This window comes from Melitaea cinxia, chromosome 27 (genome assembly GCF_905220565.1).
Source record: "Melitaea cinxia chromosome 27, ilMelCinx1.1, whole genome shotgun sequence".
NCBI classification, from domain to species: Eukaryota; Metazoa; Arthropoda; class Insecta; order Lepidoptera; family Nymphalidae; genus Melitaea; species Melitaea cinxia.
Window position 1 is genome coordinate 1,161,846 of NC_059420.1, and position 18,296 is coordinate 1,180,141.

Genomic DNA, 18,296 nt, shown 5'->3' on the forward strand with positions numbered 1-18,296 from the left:
TTACAGTGCGGCACATAATAAAATAGGAAGGTTATTTTAATCTTATCGCATTATAGAAACTAAACCTTAACCCGTATCGTTAATAAAACGAGTGAGAAGGTCACAGTACTCACAGTTCGCTCAGTGTAATATTGACAGTGCAACCGTTAACAACTTCGCGATGGCTAATGTTCCTCAGATAGTGTTCAACAACGGACACACGTGCCCAGTCATAGGACTCGGGACTTGGAAGGTGAGATTATATTGTATATTTTAACCGACTTCAAAAAAGAAGATTCTCAATTCGAATGTGTACGTTTTAACTTGAGCTAGGTGTACAGATTTTGATGATATTTATTTTTATTTTAGAAATCTCGGGCTTGTCGCCCTGTGGAAAAACTCCGATATAAAATGTTAAGTTCCATTGGGGATCCTGATAGATCTATCTGGATCGGATAATGCCCAATAAAATTGTATTTTAACGTATCACATTTGAATGAAGTATTCGGAATCCCTGTTCCAAACACAATAGTTTATTTACAATAAAAAACGATGATTGATGGTAAGTTATTGTCAATAACTTACCATCAATCATCGTTTTTTATTTGGATCTATCTGGAACTTTTAGCAGGGCAGTTTTGGGCTTATACATGGGACACCAAGCAACATAATTTGAAAAAAAAAATATATATATATGTATATATATATATATATATATATACTTAAGGTTTTTTAGTTTAATGTTATTTATCTAATTATTATTATTATATTATAAGTTGCTAATAAGAGACATAATTTTATAATAATATTTCACATGAAGGAAATAATATTGTAAATTTAATTAATTTATACATTAAACTGGTAATTATATAACAAAAAAAAATTCTTAAATTCATTTTACGATATTTGAAAAAAAATAATGTTGAATTTTATATATATTTTCGTTATTGATTTTTTTTAATTTTGATGGTTTTTAATTAAGTACATAAAAGTATTTAGGAAATTTAGTATTTTAGAAAATAACAAATACCGTAAAATGAAATAAATCAAAGAAAATAATAATAATAATAACAATAATAATTCAAACTATTAAGTGATATAAAAAAACGTCTATTTATTTTTGTTGAGAGTATAAAATTACATAAATAATTTAAAAAAAGTTTGCTAGTAATATTTTAGTTTTACAAACGTCATATTATACAGTCGTGTGACTGATATTACGTCACTTCCGTTATGTATTTTTCTTACGGTTTTAGTCTCACATTTTTCTTAGTTCGGTCGCCCAGCCAATTGTCCAGCCTGCCGTAAGGAACTTCGTTCTAATAAAGATCGTGATGTGGCGACTTAGTTTTTGAGTTGTCCCTAAAAAAGCGTATTTACTTAATTATATTTTCGACTATGTTGTATCACTCAACGATGTAACACAGTTTTAAGAAATCAAATGTTAAGGTTTTAAGTTCTTTCAATACGAAGTTGTGTTAGTTTTCTACTGTTATTTTATAACTAGCTGACCCGTAAACGTTGTTTTGCCATATATATTATTAATCCCCTTAATACCACTCCTTTATAACTTAGGGTTATGAAAAATAAATGTTGGCCGATTCTCAGATCTACACGATATGCACACAAAATTTAATAAAAAATCGGTCCAGTCGTTTCGAACGAGTATGGTAACTAACATTGAGACACAAGAATTTTATATATAAGATTATACTGTATTGTAAATTTGTAACACAATTAAAAATTGAAACAGCTAATACATACGTATATAAACGTAAACAATTTTGGAATTTTTATTTTGAAAAAAAATTAATAGATGAGGCGTATTATTCGGTGCAGGATTACATAGTCGATAAAAATATGTGGACTTAGTGACGCTGTATTTTATGCAACGTATTACTAATTTTGAACTAAAACACAGTTTATATATTATTTTTCAAAAGAGTAACTGCGGAGTTTCTTGCCGATTCTTCTCTGCAGAATCTACATTCCGATTTAGTGGTAGTTTTATTACTTTTAAAAAATAATAATTTATTTATAAAGTTTTAATTATATAACATAAAATGACGATTCGAAAGTGCTCTTGGGGCCTATTTGAATAAAGCTGTTTTTGATTTTGATTTTATCAAAAGCGCTACCCGAATTTTGAACGAAGTTCCTTATAGGGCGTTGCGGAGGGGTACCCCAGCCGGCAGAAAACGTTCGTAACATTAAAAAAAAAGCGTAAGATTTTATTATATAGTGTATGTATGATGGTTATACGGTGTCTAATGTATAGTCTACGTAATGACTGTTATTACGAGTATTATTGCAGTTTGCTATTATTATTATATATTATAAATCATTGTAAATAAAATAAATATATTAAGATAATATTGTAAAGGAGCTTATTTTTATTTTTATCGATAAAAGATCATAATAAAAAATGTATACCCGAATTATTTTCTTTACACCTCGAATAGAACTTGAAATTAATATTTTATGATAAGGATCTTCATTCCTATCTGGTGTCTCAAGATACCACACGATTTTTTTTTCAAAAGAGTAAAGCACAGCCATCATGGAGGCGTGGAAGTTTCATTTTTCAATGAACATAAAAGTTTCCAATAATAAACATAACATTCAGTTGCAGACGGAATTTTTATGTGTATGATTACTGACACGTCTTGTTTACTAAATTTTTTATGACTAATTGGAAATTTTAGATTTTAAATTTTTTATGATGTTTTTGTGTTTTTATTATTTGTCGTTTTTTACTTCGTTTTTTTTAAAGTGGAATTTTATTTAGATCGTGGTTGAACCTGGTATAACGAAAATGTACATTACACTGTATTTTATATACTCCGCGAAAAAAATCACACGAAGACTACTTTTGAGAAGTTTCACTTCTGTCGTGAGTGACAATTACAACAAACACACATATTTTTTTATTGAATTGTATTTATTATTTATCTTTGTATGTTGATTTGTGTGATATCCCCCGAACAAATGTGTTTCCTTCGTTCTTTTTTTCTGAAAATATTTCAAGTCATAATGTCTCTAACTGTACTGTGTGGCTACGGTACTAAAGAATATAGCCACCCCCTCTCTTCCCGTGGGTGTCGTAAGAGGCGACTAAGGGATAACACAGTTCCGCTACTACCTTAGAACTTAAAAAGCCGACCGATGGCGGGATAACCATCCAACTGCTGGCTTTGAAATACACAGGCCGAAGACGGGCAGCAGCGTCTTCGGTGCGACAAAGCCAGCCCTGCGGTCACCAACCCGCCTGCCCAGCGTGGTGACTATGGGCAAAACACATGAGTTCACGCTATTTTTGGCGTAAACTTGTGGAGGCCTATGTCCAGCAGTGGACTGTATAGGCTGTAATGATGAATGTCTCTAAATCTCTCCTAAAACTTTAAAATTAACATACACTGACGCTTGCTGTCCGTGTCGGTACAGTAAATGCTGATATATTGTTATACCTAGATCTTAATCCTATAGCTAACAGCGCTGTAAAGCATGACTCTTAACATCGTTGCTGTTTAGTCATTTCACACGATTTCATTCCCGATTTATTTTCATACCACATGCCTCATAAGGAGTAAATTAAAAAAAAGTCCGTGTACTTATGTACGCACTAAGAAGTTATACTTCATTGGCTAGCTGATTTCACGTTGCTAACTTCTTCGTTGACTAACTTCAGGGTGTCGGGTTTTTTCGTGACGGTGTGCGCGCGCATCGTAAACTCTCATAATTCGTCCCTAACGGGCCAAAAGAAGTAAGAATAACTTCAAAAAAAAAAAATAGAAACACGCCGATATGCAAAAAAGATGCATGAAGCCGTGGATGTTGTATTTTGCGTTTGCGAAGAAAAACGAACGAAAACCGACATCAATTATATCGACAAGTAATACAACGTAGGTAGACGAAAAAATAGTCAAGTAAATACGCGTTATCAAAGATTACTCAAAAAGTTGTAATCAGATCTCGATGAAATTTAAATGTGACCACATGATAAACATTCGATTAAATTAAAAATTATCAAAATCGGTTCACCCAGTAAAAAGATATGTGGATTTTCGAGAGTTTCCCTCGATTTCTCTGGGATCCCATCATTAGATCCTGGTTTCCTTATCGTGGTACCAAACTAGGGATATCTCATTTCCAACAAAAAAAGAATTATCAGAATCAGTTCATAAACGACGGAGTTATCCCGGAACATACATTAAAATATATATATATATATATATATATACGGTCGAATTGAGTAACCTCCTCCTTTTTTTGAACTCGGTTAAATAACATATAATACCGTTAGATGTCTAGTTTAGTCTGGCGTTAAATATACTGGCAGTGTGCAGTGTTATTGTCAATATCATTCTATTAATACTTCAGCGACCGTCCTTCCGTATGACTCGGACAATTTTTAGTGTATGTTTGTGCACTAGCTAAATAATATTGTTTTCAAGCAGTGTTGTGTTCCTGTTGGTGAGTAAGGTGAACAGGGCTCCTGGGGGGGATTGAGAGTAAGGTCGGCAACGCGGTTGTAATGCTTCTGGTGTGGCAGACGCCTATAAGCTACAGTAATTACTTACCATCAGATGATCTGTACGCTAGTTTGCCGATCTAGTTGTATTAAAAAAAAATCGGATGTCTGTAAAGTTTGTTTACGGACGATGGATAACTTTAACATCCTTTTTCGTGCATGTCGCCGGCGTTCATCGATTCATTAGACGTTGTCACGTCAATAAGAAAACTAGCTGTGTAGCTGTTTCACCCACGTTAGTTTAAGGAAAAATTCGAACCAGTATTTCCTGAGATTAGCGCGTTTAAGTATAGAGAAATAGATATGCTCGCAAAAATTGTTGATTTTTTTTTTAAATTTAATCTATCTGGGCGCTTGGTGTCTGCAATTTAGGGGATTTGACGTAATCGCCACGCTTGCCAGGCGGGTTGGCGATCGCAGTTGTAACCATGTGTTTAGAAGGCGCTGTAAGCACGGGTTTTCCCGCGTAAATCTGGATTTCGCGGGAATCCGGGATAATAATTTGATATGAAGTAATGCCCGCAAACGAAAGAAAACCGACTTCAATTATATCGATAAGTAATATAACATAGGTAGACGCGTAATATGCATTATCAAATACTATTACTCACAAAATATAAATCAGATCTCAACCAAATTTAAATGGAACTACAAACATAAATCATGTTTTGATTAAAACAAGAGTCATCAAAATTGGTACAACCAGCGAGCGGTTGGAGCGGTCAATTTTTGATATGATATTCAAAAATGTTTAGAATTCCTAATTGTGGGTAACACAAAAATAAAAATCGTACATATTAAAAATAGCATGGTGTCGTCTCCTGTCAAAGATTTTCATTGTAATATGAAACTTTGAATAGTTACGAGTCTCTGTAAAGAACTCACTATAGACGGCGCCACGGTTCGCTTAAACCGAAAGTAAAAATCATCATATCAAAAGTTTCGCTCTAGCGAGTATATCGTTCCATAGCTTAATTGGCTAGAGCGTCGACACGGTATGTCGAAGACGCGGGTTCGAATCCCGCTGGAGCGGTCAATTTTTGATATGATATTCAAAAAAAAAAAAAAAATGTTTGGTACAACCAGTAAAAAGTTCAGAAGTAATAAACGTAAATAAACGAGTATGCTTTATACTAAACGACTGAAGTAAAACTACTTTAGCTCCATCAACTTACATCTCTTTTTAACCGACTTCCAAAAAAGGAGGAGGTTCTCAATTCGACTTTATTTTTTTTATGTATGTTACATCAGAACTTTTGACCGGTTGGACCGATTTCGACAAATATTTTATTTAATCGAAAGGTGGTGTGTGTCATTTAGTCCCATTTAAATTTATTTGAGATCTAACAACTACTTTTCGAGTTATATCTAATAATGCGTTTTTACTTGACGCTTTTTTCGTCGACCTACGTTGTATTATAACGCATAACTTTCTACTGGATGTACCGATTTTGATAATTCTTTTTTGTTGGAAAGGAGATATCCCTAGTTTAGTACCATGATAACGAAACCAGGATATGATGATGGGATCCCAGAGAAATCGAGGGAAACTCTCGAAAATCCGCTATAACTTTTTACTGGGTGTATCGATTTTGATAATTTTTAATTTAATCGAAAGCTGATTTTTATCGTGTGGTCACATATAAATTTTATCGAGATTTGATAACTAATTTTTGAGTAATCTTTAATAACGCGTAGTTACTTGACTATTTTTTCGTCGATCTACGTTGTATTTACTCGTCGATGTAATTGAAGTCGGTTTTTTTTCTCAACTTCGTTCGCATCGCCCGATCACACTTTTCATAACGCTCTCGTCACGCATTCACCAGCTTACTCCCCAAAGTCAAGTATATCAAAACTTTCGCGTACATAACATTAGTCGGGTTCTGTTATACATATATCTATCCAAATAAATAAAATTGGAGTATCTGTTTGTAATATTAAAATAATCGCTTTTAACCAAATTCATGTGTAGATATGTATACACGGTACATATAACAAAATAACATTTTTTACAATTGTTGTCTGTCTGTCTGTTTATTCCGGGTAATCTCTGAAACGGCTGGACCTATTTTGACGGGACTCTAACTGTCAGATAGCTGATGTAATAAGGAGTAACTTAGGTTACTTTTATTTTAGAAATTTATTTATTTTATAACTCTGCGAACTGGATAATAAATTTATTGTTAAATTCCACGCGAATGAAGTCGCGGGCAAAGCTAGTTATATAATAAAATAAAAACTAATTATAAAAAATTGCATTTAGTGCGATGACAAAATCAATAAAACTATATGATATTTTGTACAACAATTATGCAACTAAAGAAGGAAGGTAGCCAGGGCTCCTGGGGAGGGTCGCTCGCGATGCTTCTGGTGTTGCAGGCAAACGATGACTTCTGATGTCGATAGGCTACGGTAACCGCTTACCATCAGGTGAGCCGTAAAAAAAATTGTTTACCACAATTGTGAATTATTAATTACCTATGCTCACAAACAAAAAAAATCTACTTCAATTGACAAGTAATAACAACATAGTTCAATAGTAGTCAGTTAAAAATGAATTATTAAGGAAAACTCTAAATCATTCATTCAATCATTTTCAAATCAACTGAGGTAGGGCACAGCAGGAATTTCCTGCTCAAAATATGGAGCAGCCCGACTGGGGTACCTCGACCTTACAGAAGATCACAGCAAAATAATACTGTTTTCAAGCAGTATTGTGTTCCTGTTGGTGAGTAACGTGACCAGAGCTCCTGGGGGGACTGGAGATTGGGTCGGCAACGCGCTTGCGATGCTTCTGGTGTTGCAGATGTCTATAAGCTACGGTAATCGCTTACCATCAGGTGAGCCGTACGCTTGTTTACCGACCTAGTGACATAAAAAAAAAATGGGATCACATGACACATCACAATATATCTATAAACTAGCTGTGCCCGAACTGTCTACTGTCCCTTGGAGCTGTGAAAAAATCGAACTCCTAAGCCAACGCAATCAAAAGATACAGCCACTTATGCTGCAAATTTTCGACACTCGCAAGGAAATCAAAACCTACAGGATACTTCCTGTGAACTCAGAATCTTGAAATTTAGTACGAAACAACGTCTTATAGCACAGATAAAGAAAAAATTGCGAAAATTATAATTTTTTTAGTTATATCATATAATAAAAATATTTTAAATAATTTTGTATGAACGGAACCATCTGATATAAAATCTCTCACTACTAAAGTCTGTTATTATGAAGCATTTTTTAATTCATTCCTTAATATTATCTATCTTTACAGTCGAAACCCGGTGAAGTTACCCAAGCGGTGAAAGATGCTATTGACGCCGGCTATCGTCACCTCGACTGCGCTCATATTTACGGCAATGAGAAAGAAGTTGGCCTCGCATTGAAAGAGAAATTCGCCGAAGGAGTTGTTAAAAGGTAAATAGTTGTTCCTACCAGTTATCCTGTATATTTCTTGTGTAAAGTTTGCTTTGGAAATCAATAATGGAAGAGCACGCTGGTTCCTTGTGGCACAGGACTTGCCTATCACAAGAACCAGGGAACTCATTACTGTATATGTAAATCTATAATATAATAATATATATAAAAGCGAAAGGTCACTCACTCATCACGAAATCTCTGAAACTATAACACCTACAAACTTGAAATTTGGCAGGTAGGCTCCTTATAAGACGTAGGCATCCGCTAAGAACGGATTTTACGAAACTCGACCCCTAAGGGCGTAAAACGGGGGTTGGAAGTTTGTATGAAAGTCCTATGTTTTTGAAGTAAGAGACTTGAAATTTAAAATGTGAGCTCTATAGATGATGGAAAGGTGTCCAAATAATATATCTTTAGAAATCAACTCCCTTTTGGGGTTTAAACGGGGGATGGTAGGTTGACCCACTCATCACGAAACCTCCGAAACTATAACAGCTATAAACTTGAAATTTGGCAGGTAGGTTCCATATAGGGCGTAGACATTTGCTAAGAACTGATTTTACGAAACTCGACCCCTAAGGGGATAAAACGGGGGTTGGAAGTTTGTATGAAAGTCCTATGTTTTTGAAGTAAGAGACTTGAAATTTAAAATGTATGCTCTATAGATGGTGAGAAGGTGTCCAAATAATGTATCTTTAGAAATCAACTCCCTTTTGGGGCTAAAACGGGGGATGGTAGGTTGACCCACTCATCACGAAATATCCGATACTATAACAGCTATAAACTTGAAATTTGGCAAGTAGGTTTTGTATAGGACGTAAAAGATAAAACGGGGGTCGGAAGTTTGTATGAAAGGCCTATGTTTTTAAAGTAAGAGACGAAATTTAAAATGTATGCTCTATAGATGGTGAAAAGGAGTCTAAATAATGCATCGTAATCTATATATATAAAAGAGAAAGGTCACTGACTCACTCATCACGAGAACTCAAAAACCTCTGGATGGTCCATCCATCCAGGATGGACAAAGATGAAATTTAGCAGGGAGGTAGATTATAGTTAGAAAACGTCCGCTAAGAACGGATTTTTTGATATTCCACTGCTAAGGGCGTTTGACAGCAGTTGGATGGTTATCCCGCCACCGGTCGGCTTTTTAAGTTCCAAGGTGGTAGCGGAACTGTGTTATCTCTTAGTCGCCTCTTACGATACCCACGGGAAGATAGGGGGCGGCTATATATTTTATTGCCGTAACAACACAGATATTTTGTCCAAATAAAAGTCCAGTAATAAAATAAAAAATAAAAAATAAATAAAACAACTACCGCAGATTAGCTGGAAGAGACTTCTTCTAGAGTTATCGCTACCGGCTTTCTACATATAAATTATATAATGTGTATAACGCCTGACTGAGCGCAGTAGTCAGTGGTCATCGTCCGGGCTACATCTGACGCACGTTAGCAATAGTTTTCATTCATTAGTTTTGATTCATTGCATATTGGAATATTACTAAAATCGGAAACATCGACATTTTTTTTATTGTCCGCTTAACTTAAACACGCCAATACGCCAACACGCCAACATGCCAAAACTCCAACACGCCAACATGCCAACACTCCAACATGCCAACATGTCAACACGCCAATACGCCAATACGCCAACATGCCAATACGCCAATGCACCAACACGCCAATGTGCCAATACGCCAACACGCCAACACGCCAATACGCCAATACGCCAATGCGCCAACACGCCAACACGCCAACACGCCAATGTGCCAATACGCCAACACGCCAACACGCCAACACGCCAATGCGCCAACGTGCTAACGCGCCAATGCGCCAACACGACAGGACGCCAACAAAAATAACAAACCTGTTTAAAATAACGAACCGTTATTTATGATATTATATCTGTCCCGGTCCGGAAGAAGCCACCTCGTCATCTAAGGACATCGTGGCAAGTTTGCCGGGAAAACTTTTTGACTCACTGATTTAAACGCGGGCGAAGCCGCGGGCACAGCTAGTATTTTTATAAATAAAGCATTATTATTATTATTATTATTAATCATGTGCCCAAACTGTCTGCTTCTATTTGACAATTTCATTGTATTTAGCTTAGAAATGTATAGTATTACCCTATTAAAAAATCCACCTACTAAACCTCATACAACATGAACAACCTTTCATTTCACAGACCAAATTCTCATAAATCTCATAGCCTCTCATGACATGGTATGAGAATTTGGTCTAGATTTGTCCATGTTTTGTGCTTATGATGGCTTATGAAACTTTTTTCATAAGAATGCCCAAAGCTGAGCCCATACCTGAGGATGCCCAAATATGGACAGAGCAGTGTTCTGATGTTGCTGGTCCAAATTTATTTAAGTCGTAGCAGCGTCTTGCCATTATGCGGATAGTACGCTTGTTTGCTTTCTAGTGTTATAAAAAAATTGTCTGAATACCGTTTCCCAGGGAAGACATTTTCATCACCTCCAAGTTATGGTGCACCCACCATCGCCCCGATCTCGTGGAGGGTGCGCTGAGGACCACACTGAGCGACCTCGGCGTGAACTACGTCGACTTGTATCTGATTCATTGGCCACAAGCTTACAAGGTAACGACGGACGAAATAGTATAGTTGTGTGCGTGACATGTGGCCCAGTAGAGGGTAGGTAATATAAATGAGACACACTAAAGTTGTGGGGGGGGGTCGATTAGCAGTATTGTTGAGATGTTCAACTAATCTGTTGAATAAAGAATAGCAGCCAAATATATTTATTCTAATACGTAAAAAGTTATACGTCATTGGGTAGCTAACTTCACGTTTCTAACTTTTTTATCGTTGACTAGCTAACTTCAGGGTGTCGGTTTTTTCACGACTGTGTGCGCACGCATGGTAAAATTTTACACTCATAATGTTCCCCTAACGCGCCAAAAAGTAAGTATAACTTAGAAAACCCGACTTCAATTAAGTACATCACTTCAGCCTATCGCAGTCCACTGCTGAACGTAGGCCTCCACATGTTCACGCCAAAAATAGCGTGAACTCATGTGTTTTGCCCATAGTCACCACACTGGGCAGGCGGGATGGTGAGCGCAGGGCTGGCTTTGTCAAACCGAAAACGCTGCTGCCCGTTCTCGACCTGTGTATTTCAAAGTCAGCAGGTGGATAGTTATCCCGCCATCGGTCGGCTTTTAAGTTTCAAGGTGGTAGTGGAACTGTGTTATCCCTTAGTCGCCTCTTACGATACCTACGGGAAGAGAGGGAGTGGCTATATTAGTAGTAAGTAAAGCAAATTAGCAGTAAAGTAATTAAGTAAATTAGCAGTAAAGTAAATTAGCAGTAAAGTAATTAAGTACAGCAATTAAGTACATTAAAAGAGATTTTTTTAACACGATCGCCTGTTCCTAAAGTAAGCAACTTAATACTTGTGTAACAGCCGACCGATATAACTAATTTGTTTTGATAGATATCCATAGGTCAGGTGGAAATCGAACCAGCAACCCGCGGAATAGAAAGCAGGGCCACTACAAACTGCGCCAACGGGCTAGTCTAATTAACGTAGAAAGTTGAAAAAATAGTCAATCAAACATTATTAAGGGTAACTGACAAACTCTTCAGAGCTCGCTCAAATTAAAATAAAGCAACTTTCGTATAAAAAAAAGAATCATCAAAATCGGTACATCCAGTACAGCGGAATCGAGAACCTAGTCTCCTTTTTTAAGTCGATTAAAAGCGTTACGTGATTGTGTATTTTCTGTTAAACTTATTTTGATGTTTTCTTTTCTGCATCTATACAAATAAATAAAATTGGAATAACTGTTTACTAAATGCATATGGATGTATACACGGTACATGTCTGTCTGTCTGTTCTGTTTGTTCCGGCTAATCTCTGAAACGGCTGGACTGATTTTGGCGGGAATTTCACTAGCAGATAGCTGATGTAATAAGGAGTAACTTAGGTTACTTTTGTTTTAGAAATTTTATTTTATAACAATAAGTTTTTTGTTAAATTCCACGCGGACGAAGTCGCGACAACAGCTAGTATAAAATATTATCAATATAAAAAAGACAGAAAGTATTTCTAGTACCAACTAATCAATAATATTTCAGTATGTACACAAAATACACCATTGATCGTAATCCATTGTTGACATTACAGTAACCGATAGAAAATCAAGGTCGAAGTTATTACAGGCTTCGAAACCAACCTTCATAATAATCAATACTGATGCATTATTTGAATTATTAACATGTATTGATCATACTGAAAATGGATGGACCTATTGTGTTGAACTTTCAAATTTCGACAATGTTCAAAGACAGTTTTTATCGTGACAACGTTTAATAAATCGATGAACGCCGCGCCGGCTGAATGCACGATAAAGCATGACTCAGTGTCGCGTTACGCTCATTGTACGCTTGCGCAGCATCTATCTCTCTTCCACTCGATTGGCCAATGCGTCCGAGCGTTATCGTCCGTAAACCAACTTTATAGACAGCCAATTTTTTTAACCGACTTCAAAAATGAGAATTCTATAATCAGATCCTGGATTCCTTATCACCACCCTTGGAACCACCCTTGGAATATCTCCTTTCCAACAAAAAAATAATTATTAAAATCGGTTCATAAACGACGAAGTTATCCCCGAACATACATAAAAAAAATTTGAAGTCAGTTAAAAAATAAATAAAAATCTTATTAAATCTACTCGAATGTTATAAAGCTGTTTTTTTTTTTTTTTTTTTTTTTTAATTTAAATTAACTATTATCCTTCACAGGAAGGAAGTGAACTTTTTCCAGTTGATAGTGAAAGTAAGGCGATACCGTCTGCCGTGGACTATGTAGATACGTGGAAGGCTATGGAGAAGCTCGTTGACCTCGGCCTTAGCAAGAGCATCGGCTTGTCTAACTTTAATAAGAAGCAGATCGACAGAGTGATGGAAATCGCGAGGATAAAGCCTGCCTCTTTACAGGTCAGTTTATTGACACATAAAATATAAGTATATCACTACATCATATATTATTAATAAGCTAATAATAATTAATAATTCGCACCAAATAAGTATAATAATTATCACTTTACATAATTACAAAAAAGTATTTATACGTGAGTCGATTTGAAATTGAACAGAAAATTTACCGACCGTCAATCATGATGACGTTGTTTCAAAATTAAAGCCGTCGATTAATTAATTTACAAAAACAAAAGCTATGATAAATTTTTAATTGTGGATGCCGCTAGAGCACGCAATTATCAATAAAATGATATATAATTTTAGCCTTAGCGTATTAATATGTATGATATATCCTTTACATCATATAATTAAAATGAATATCTAAAGCGCATACGCTTTTTACACAAAAAAAAGACAATTTTATATTTATTAATGTACTCCTCTGTTACTTTTTAAATAAAATCTTCAGATCGAAGTACACCCCTACTTGAACCAAGAGAAGCTGATCGACTACGCTCGTTCCCTGGGTATCACGGTCACCGCATACTCCCCCCTCGGTTCTCCTGACAGACCCTGGGCAAAGCCGGGCGACCCTCAGCTGCTCGAGGACCCCCTGCTGAAGACCATAGCTGAAAAATACAATAAGACTCCAGCGCAAATTCTCATCAGGTACAGTTACATTTTTTATTTTTATGAAATTACTAGCTAACCCGGCGAACTTCGTATCGCCTAACGCAAACTTTATCGTATGGTATTAAAGTTCAAATTGACTTTTAAGTATTATCACAAATCTTTTGTATGGGAGTATAGAAAAGTGTTGTTTTTAGACTTTTTCAGGAAATATAAATTTTTTTTTTTTTTAGAATTTTTCTCTCCGTAAGAACCATCCTCGTACTTCAAGGAATATTTTAAAAAAAGAATTAACGAAATCGGTCCAACCGTTCTCGAGTTTTGCGCTTAGCAACACATTCAGCGACTCATTTTTATATTATAGATTAATAAGAATCTAATGATGTTAATGCTGGCTGTTGACAACCTTAACGGTATAGTGGTGCGTGTAACACCCAAAATGGTTTCGATTCCCACTTGGGGCAGATATTTTTGTTTGTACAAACATCTGTTGTATATGACGCGTTGTGGTTTTATTCACAAACATTTGTATTGGCCATACAGATGTTTGCCGTGATCTGGGTGTTTGTGCAGTCATTGTGGGTCTCCCCGCCGTGCCTCGGAGAGCACGTTAAGCCGTCGGTCCCGGTTGTTATCATGTACACGTGATAGCGATCGTTACTCATAGTAGGGAATATATCCGCCAACCGGCATTGGAGCAGCGTGGTGGATTAAGCTTTGATCCTTCTCCTACACATGGAAAGAGGCCTAAGCAATGAGATATTACAGGCTGAAGCGAACTATTTGTTTCCGGTGTACCTTGCTTTAGACATAACGTAAAACTCTCGTAACGTAAATCCCGATTGTCATGGTAGACTCCTAATAGCGATCGTAACATTGCAAAGGCACAAAGGCAAGAATCTCAGCTATCTGTTTTTGTATGGAATGTCTGTTCTTGAATATGAATTGGGATATGTGATGGGATTTATGGATCGAAATATAATAAATAAATATTCAAGTTCGTAATAATCTCATTGTATGAACACTATCAATACATACAAATATGATACCACTATCAGTCAACACTACTTCAAGTTTTTCATTATAACGGTTTTATGATGCCATTAAAAACTTCAATGTTATCGCATAATTAAAAATGACCATTTGGTTACTTTCTCACAGTAAATATAAATTATTAAGCCGACTTCATAAAATATAGATGTACCTTTTTTTACTAACCGACTTCAAAAAATGAGGAAGTTTCTCAATTCGGTCGTATATATATATATATATATATATATGTATATATATACGGTATCAAATTCTCGTGTCACAATGTTAGTTAAAATACTCCTCCGAAACGGCTGGACCAATTTTTATGAAATTTTGTGTGTATATCGGGTAGGTCTGAGAATCGGCTAATATTTATTTATCATACCCCTTAGTTATAATGGGGGGGGATTAAAGGGGTTAATAACATATATGGCAAAAGAACGTTTGCGGGGTCAGCTAGTATATATATACGTATTTATGTATGTCCGCGAATAACTTTGTCGTTTATGATCCGATTTTGATAATTCTTTTTTTGTTGGAAAGGAGATATCTCAATGGTGATGTGTGAATGATGACATCCCAGAGAAATTGAGGGTAACCTTCGAAAATCGTTGTCGCGACTAGTGCGTTTGTTAATTTTTTTCGTCTACTTAACTACGTTATATTACATGTCGACGTAATTGAAGCCTATTTTTTAATTTTTTTTTAAATTTGGTTAAAATACATTACCTTAATACTGAGAGCGATTCCAATTAAATTTATTTATTTATTAATTTTTATTTTATTTTTTTATTTATGGCGAAATTGATTGTAACTGCTATGAGATACTGTTGTTATATTTATTAGTTTATTATATTATATTAATCAAATGTATATATATGTATTGCTTGTAAGTATTAATGTGTAGTAGTAGATATGTAAGTTTATTACAATATAACTGCACCACCTACCCGATCCTCAAATAAACAGTATTCAATCCTATTTCGGGTTGTCTGGAAGAAATGGCTAACTAGGCATAAGACCGCCTCTTGTACTACACATTCTTAAGTTGTCTGTATTAATATTATTTTGTATTTGCATATTGTGGTGTACAATAAAGAGTAAATAAAATAAATAAATAAATTTTTTTCGTTTGCTAACAAACACTATTTTACTACTACAACGTTAGACAAACGTGCGCCGTATACCTGACGGTAAATGGTCACCGACCACCGTAGTCTATAGATGCTGGTGTTGCCAGCACCATCACAAGCGCGTTGCCAACCCCCAACCTACTTAAATAAATATATATTATACGTATTATATTATTATACCTATATTATTTACCCCCCCCCGACAGTTTACAGTAGTAGTAATGGGTCACAATGTTTGTATAGACCATACAGATGCACAAACTGCAGCAGATAACCAGACTGGATATGAATATTTGTATAAACATAAATATCCATGTCGAGCGGGAATTGAACCCGCGACCGCTGGTACTTAGGCGCCTGCACATCTGACGCACCATTACATCAGAGCAGTCTTCAGTAGAGAGCGAGGTTAAGTAGTTGCTACTTACTACTAAGCTATAGAGCTTAACTTGTCGACTTTCACTTTTGAATATTCCAGATACGCCATTGATCGCGGCCTCATCGTCATCCCTAAATCGGTGACCAAGAGTCGAATCATACACAACTTCAACGTCTTCGATTTTCAGCTGACAGTTGACGATATCAAGACTATTGGAAGCTTGGAATGTAATGGAAGACTGTGTTCCATGGGAGAGTGAGTATATTTATAGTAATAATCAACTAACAATGATCGCATGATTTGCGATCACCACGACCAGTGAGCATATGCAGCATCAAATCTATCATGCGTGAGTGACATCGAATACCCGAATGCGCTTTCGCTACTTTTTTTTGTTTTTTTTTTTTCAATTGGCAATTCTCGTACATAGTACATTTGCCATTATCAAACCTTCCGCTACTTCTTATTCATGATTTCTGACTGTCTCGTGTCAAACGCAATTTGACGTAGTTGGTATTGACATTTGACGTAGTTGGTTTTGACTTTTTTCTGCTGCAAAGTTGTCTAACCCGTGTTAATCAAAAAAAATTGAACAATATTATATTATTTAATGAAATAAATAAGTAAATATGTTACATGTCGTAATTTATAAAAACATTTTGCTCGAAAACGAAAAAAATCCAAGTTCACATATAAAAACTATATCATTTGAGTTAACAAAAATTAAAACTACTAAGCCAAACTCAATCAAATTTTTGTGCGACTAAATAGCAGCTATTCCCCATCGAACAAAAAAATAATCACATAATCAGATCTCGTTCTCGTAATCGGAAATCTCCGCGTGATCGGTGTACATACATAAAAATACCAACCGAATTAACCTCCACGTTTTCGAAGTTTTAAAAGTCGAGACAATAATGAGTGGAACCATATATAGGTACTCCCGAATGCAACTAAAGAACAGCGTATTAAAATTCATGCTTTTTCTCCTTGAATGATATTCATTAGAATTTAAGACCATGTTTTTCTGCTCATTGGACAATTCATGCACACCCTGCTGAAAATTCCAAATAAAAACGATAATTTGTAGATACATATGGGAAGTTATTGTAAACTATTGTGTGTTTGAAACAGGGATTAAAAAAATTTCATACAATTTTCATATAATTTTTATCCGTTATTATCTGGGCTATCTGAATCCAAATAGATCTATCTGAAATCCAGAATCAATCCAATTTACAATAATTTCCCATAAAAATCATCGTTTTTTATTTGGAATTATCAGCATGGATACAACTCGACCAAAGTATTACAAACAAACAAACAAACGATCAATCATCATATCAAGCTCATATTTTAACACAAATTAAAACTTAAAAATTAGGGTTAAGATCTTTTTCTCGCGTAGAACCTGATCTAAATTGATATATGTAATTATTATTTTTGTTTCAGTGACCATCATCCCGATTTTCCGTTCCACGATGAGTTTTAATGTAAGCTGGAATTAAGTGAAAAAAAAATTCGCACTTTTTTTTCTCTTTTGTTTCTCCTAGCTGATAATCACAGCTTTGTACACAGATAAGGAAAACATGTCAAACATTCGTATAATTGAAATAAAATTGTTTAAAAACATATCTTTTGTTTTATTACATTCCCTTATTAAATATTTGAATTTAATTAATTTCTAAATTAAAGACAATAATTGTGTTTGCTCGCAAACGAAAAAAAACCGACTTCAATTACATCGACGAGTAGTACAACGTAGATCGACGAAAAAATAGTCAAGTAACTGCGCGTTATCAAAGATTACTCAAAAAGTAGTTATCAGATCTCAATAAAATTTATATGTGACCACATGACAAACATCAGCTTTCGAATAAATTAAAAATTATTAAAATCGGTACACCCAGTAAAAAGTTATTGCAGATTTTCAAGAAGTTCCCTCGATTTCTCTAAGATCCCATCATCAGATCCTGGTTTCCTTATCATGGTACCAAACTAGGGATATCCCCTTTCCAACAAAAAAAGAATTATCAAAATCGGTATACCCAGTAAAAAGTTATTGCGGATTTTCAAGAATTTCCATCAATTTCTCTGGGATCCCATCATCAGATCCTGGTTTTCTTATTATGGTACTAAACTTGAGATATCTCCTTTCCAACAAAAAAAGAATTATCAAAATCGGTACATCCAGTAGAAAGTTATATGGTATAATACAACGTAGGTC

The 18,296-nt window shown here is 35.3% G+C and overlaps 1 protein-coding gene across 3 annotated transcripts in view; it reads left to right on the top strand.

Annotated features, from left to right (window-relative positions):
• The first annotated feature begins 110 nt into the window (after positions 1-110).
• The window catches only part of LOC123666749 (aldo-keto reductase family 1 member B1-like), a 39,367-nt gene continuing 21,181 nt past the window's right edge, over positions 111-18,296 (top strand). For 2 of the 3 annotated variants that reach the window (XM_045600803.1, XM_045600804.1), the window contains exons 1-7: positions 111-232; positions 7,794-7,936; positions 10,408-10,549; positions 12,719-12,913; positions 13,365-13,564; positions 16,169-16,324; positions 17,522-17,588. In XM_045600803.1, the coding sequence (XP_045456759.1) occupies positions 161-232; positions 7,794-7,936; positions 10,408-10,549; positions 12,719-12,913; positions 13,365-13,564; positions 16,169-16,324; positions 17,522-17,561 (948 nt within the window). In that variant the 5' untranslated portion in view covers positions 111-160 and the 3' untranslated portion in view covers positions 17,562-17,588. Of the gene's footprint in view, positions 233-7,793; positions 7,937-10,407; positions 10,550-12,718; positions 12,914-13,364; positions 13,565-16,168; positions 16,325-17,521; positions 17,702-18,296 lie in introns of those variants that run through there. The other variant, XM_045600802.1, reaches the window with a different exon arrangement.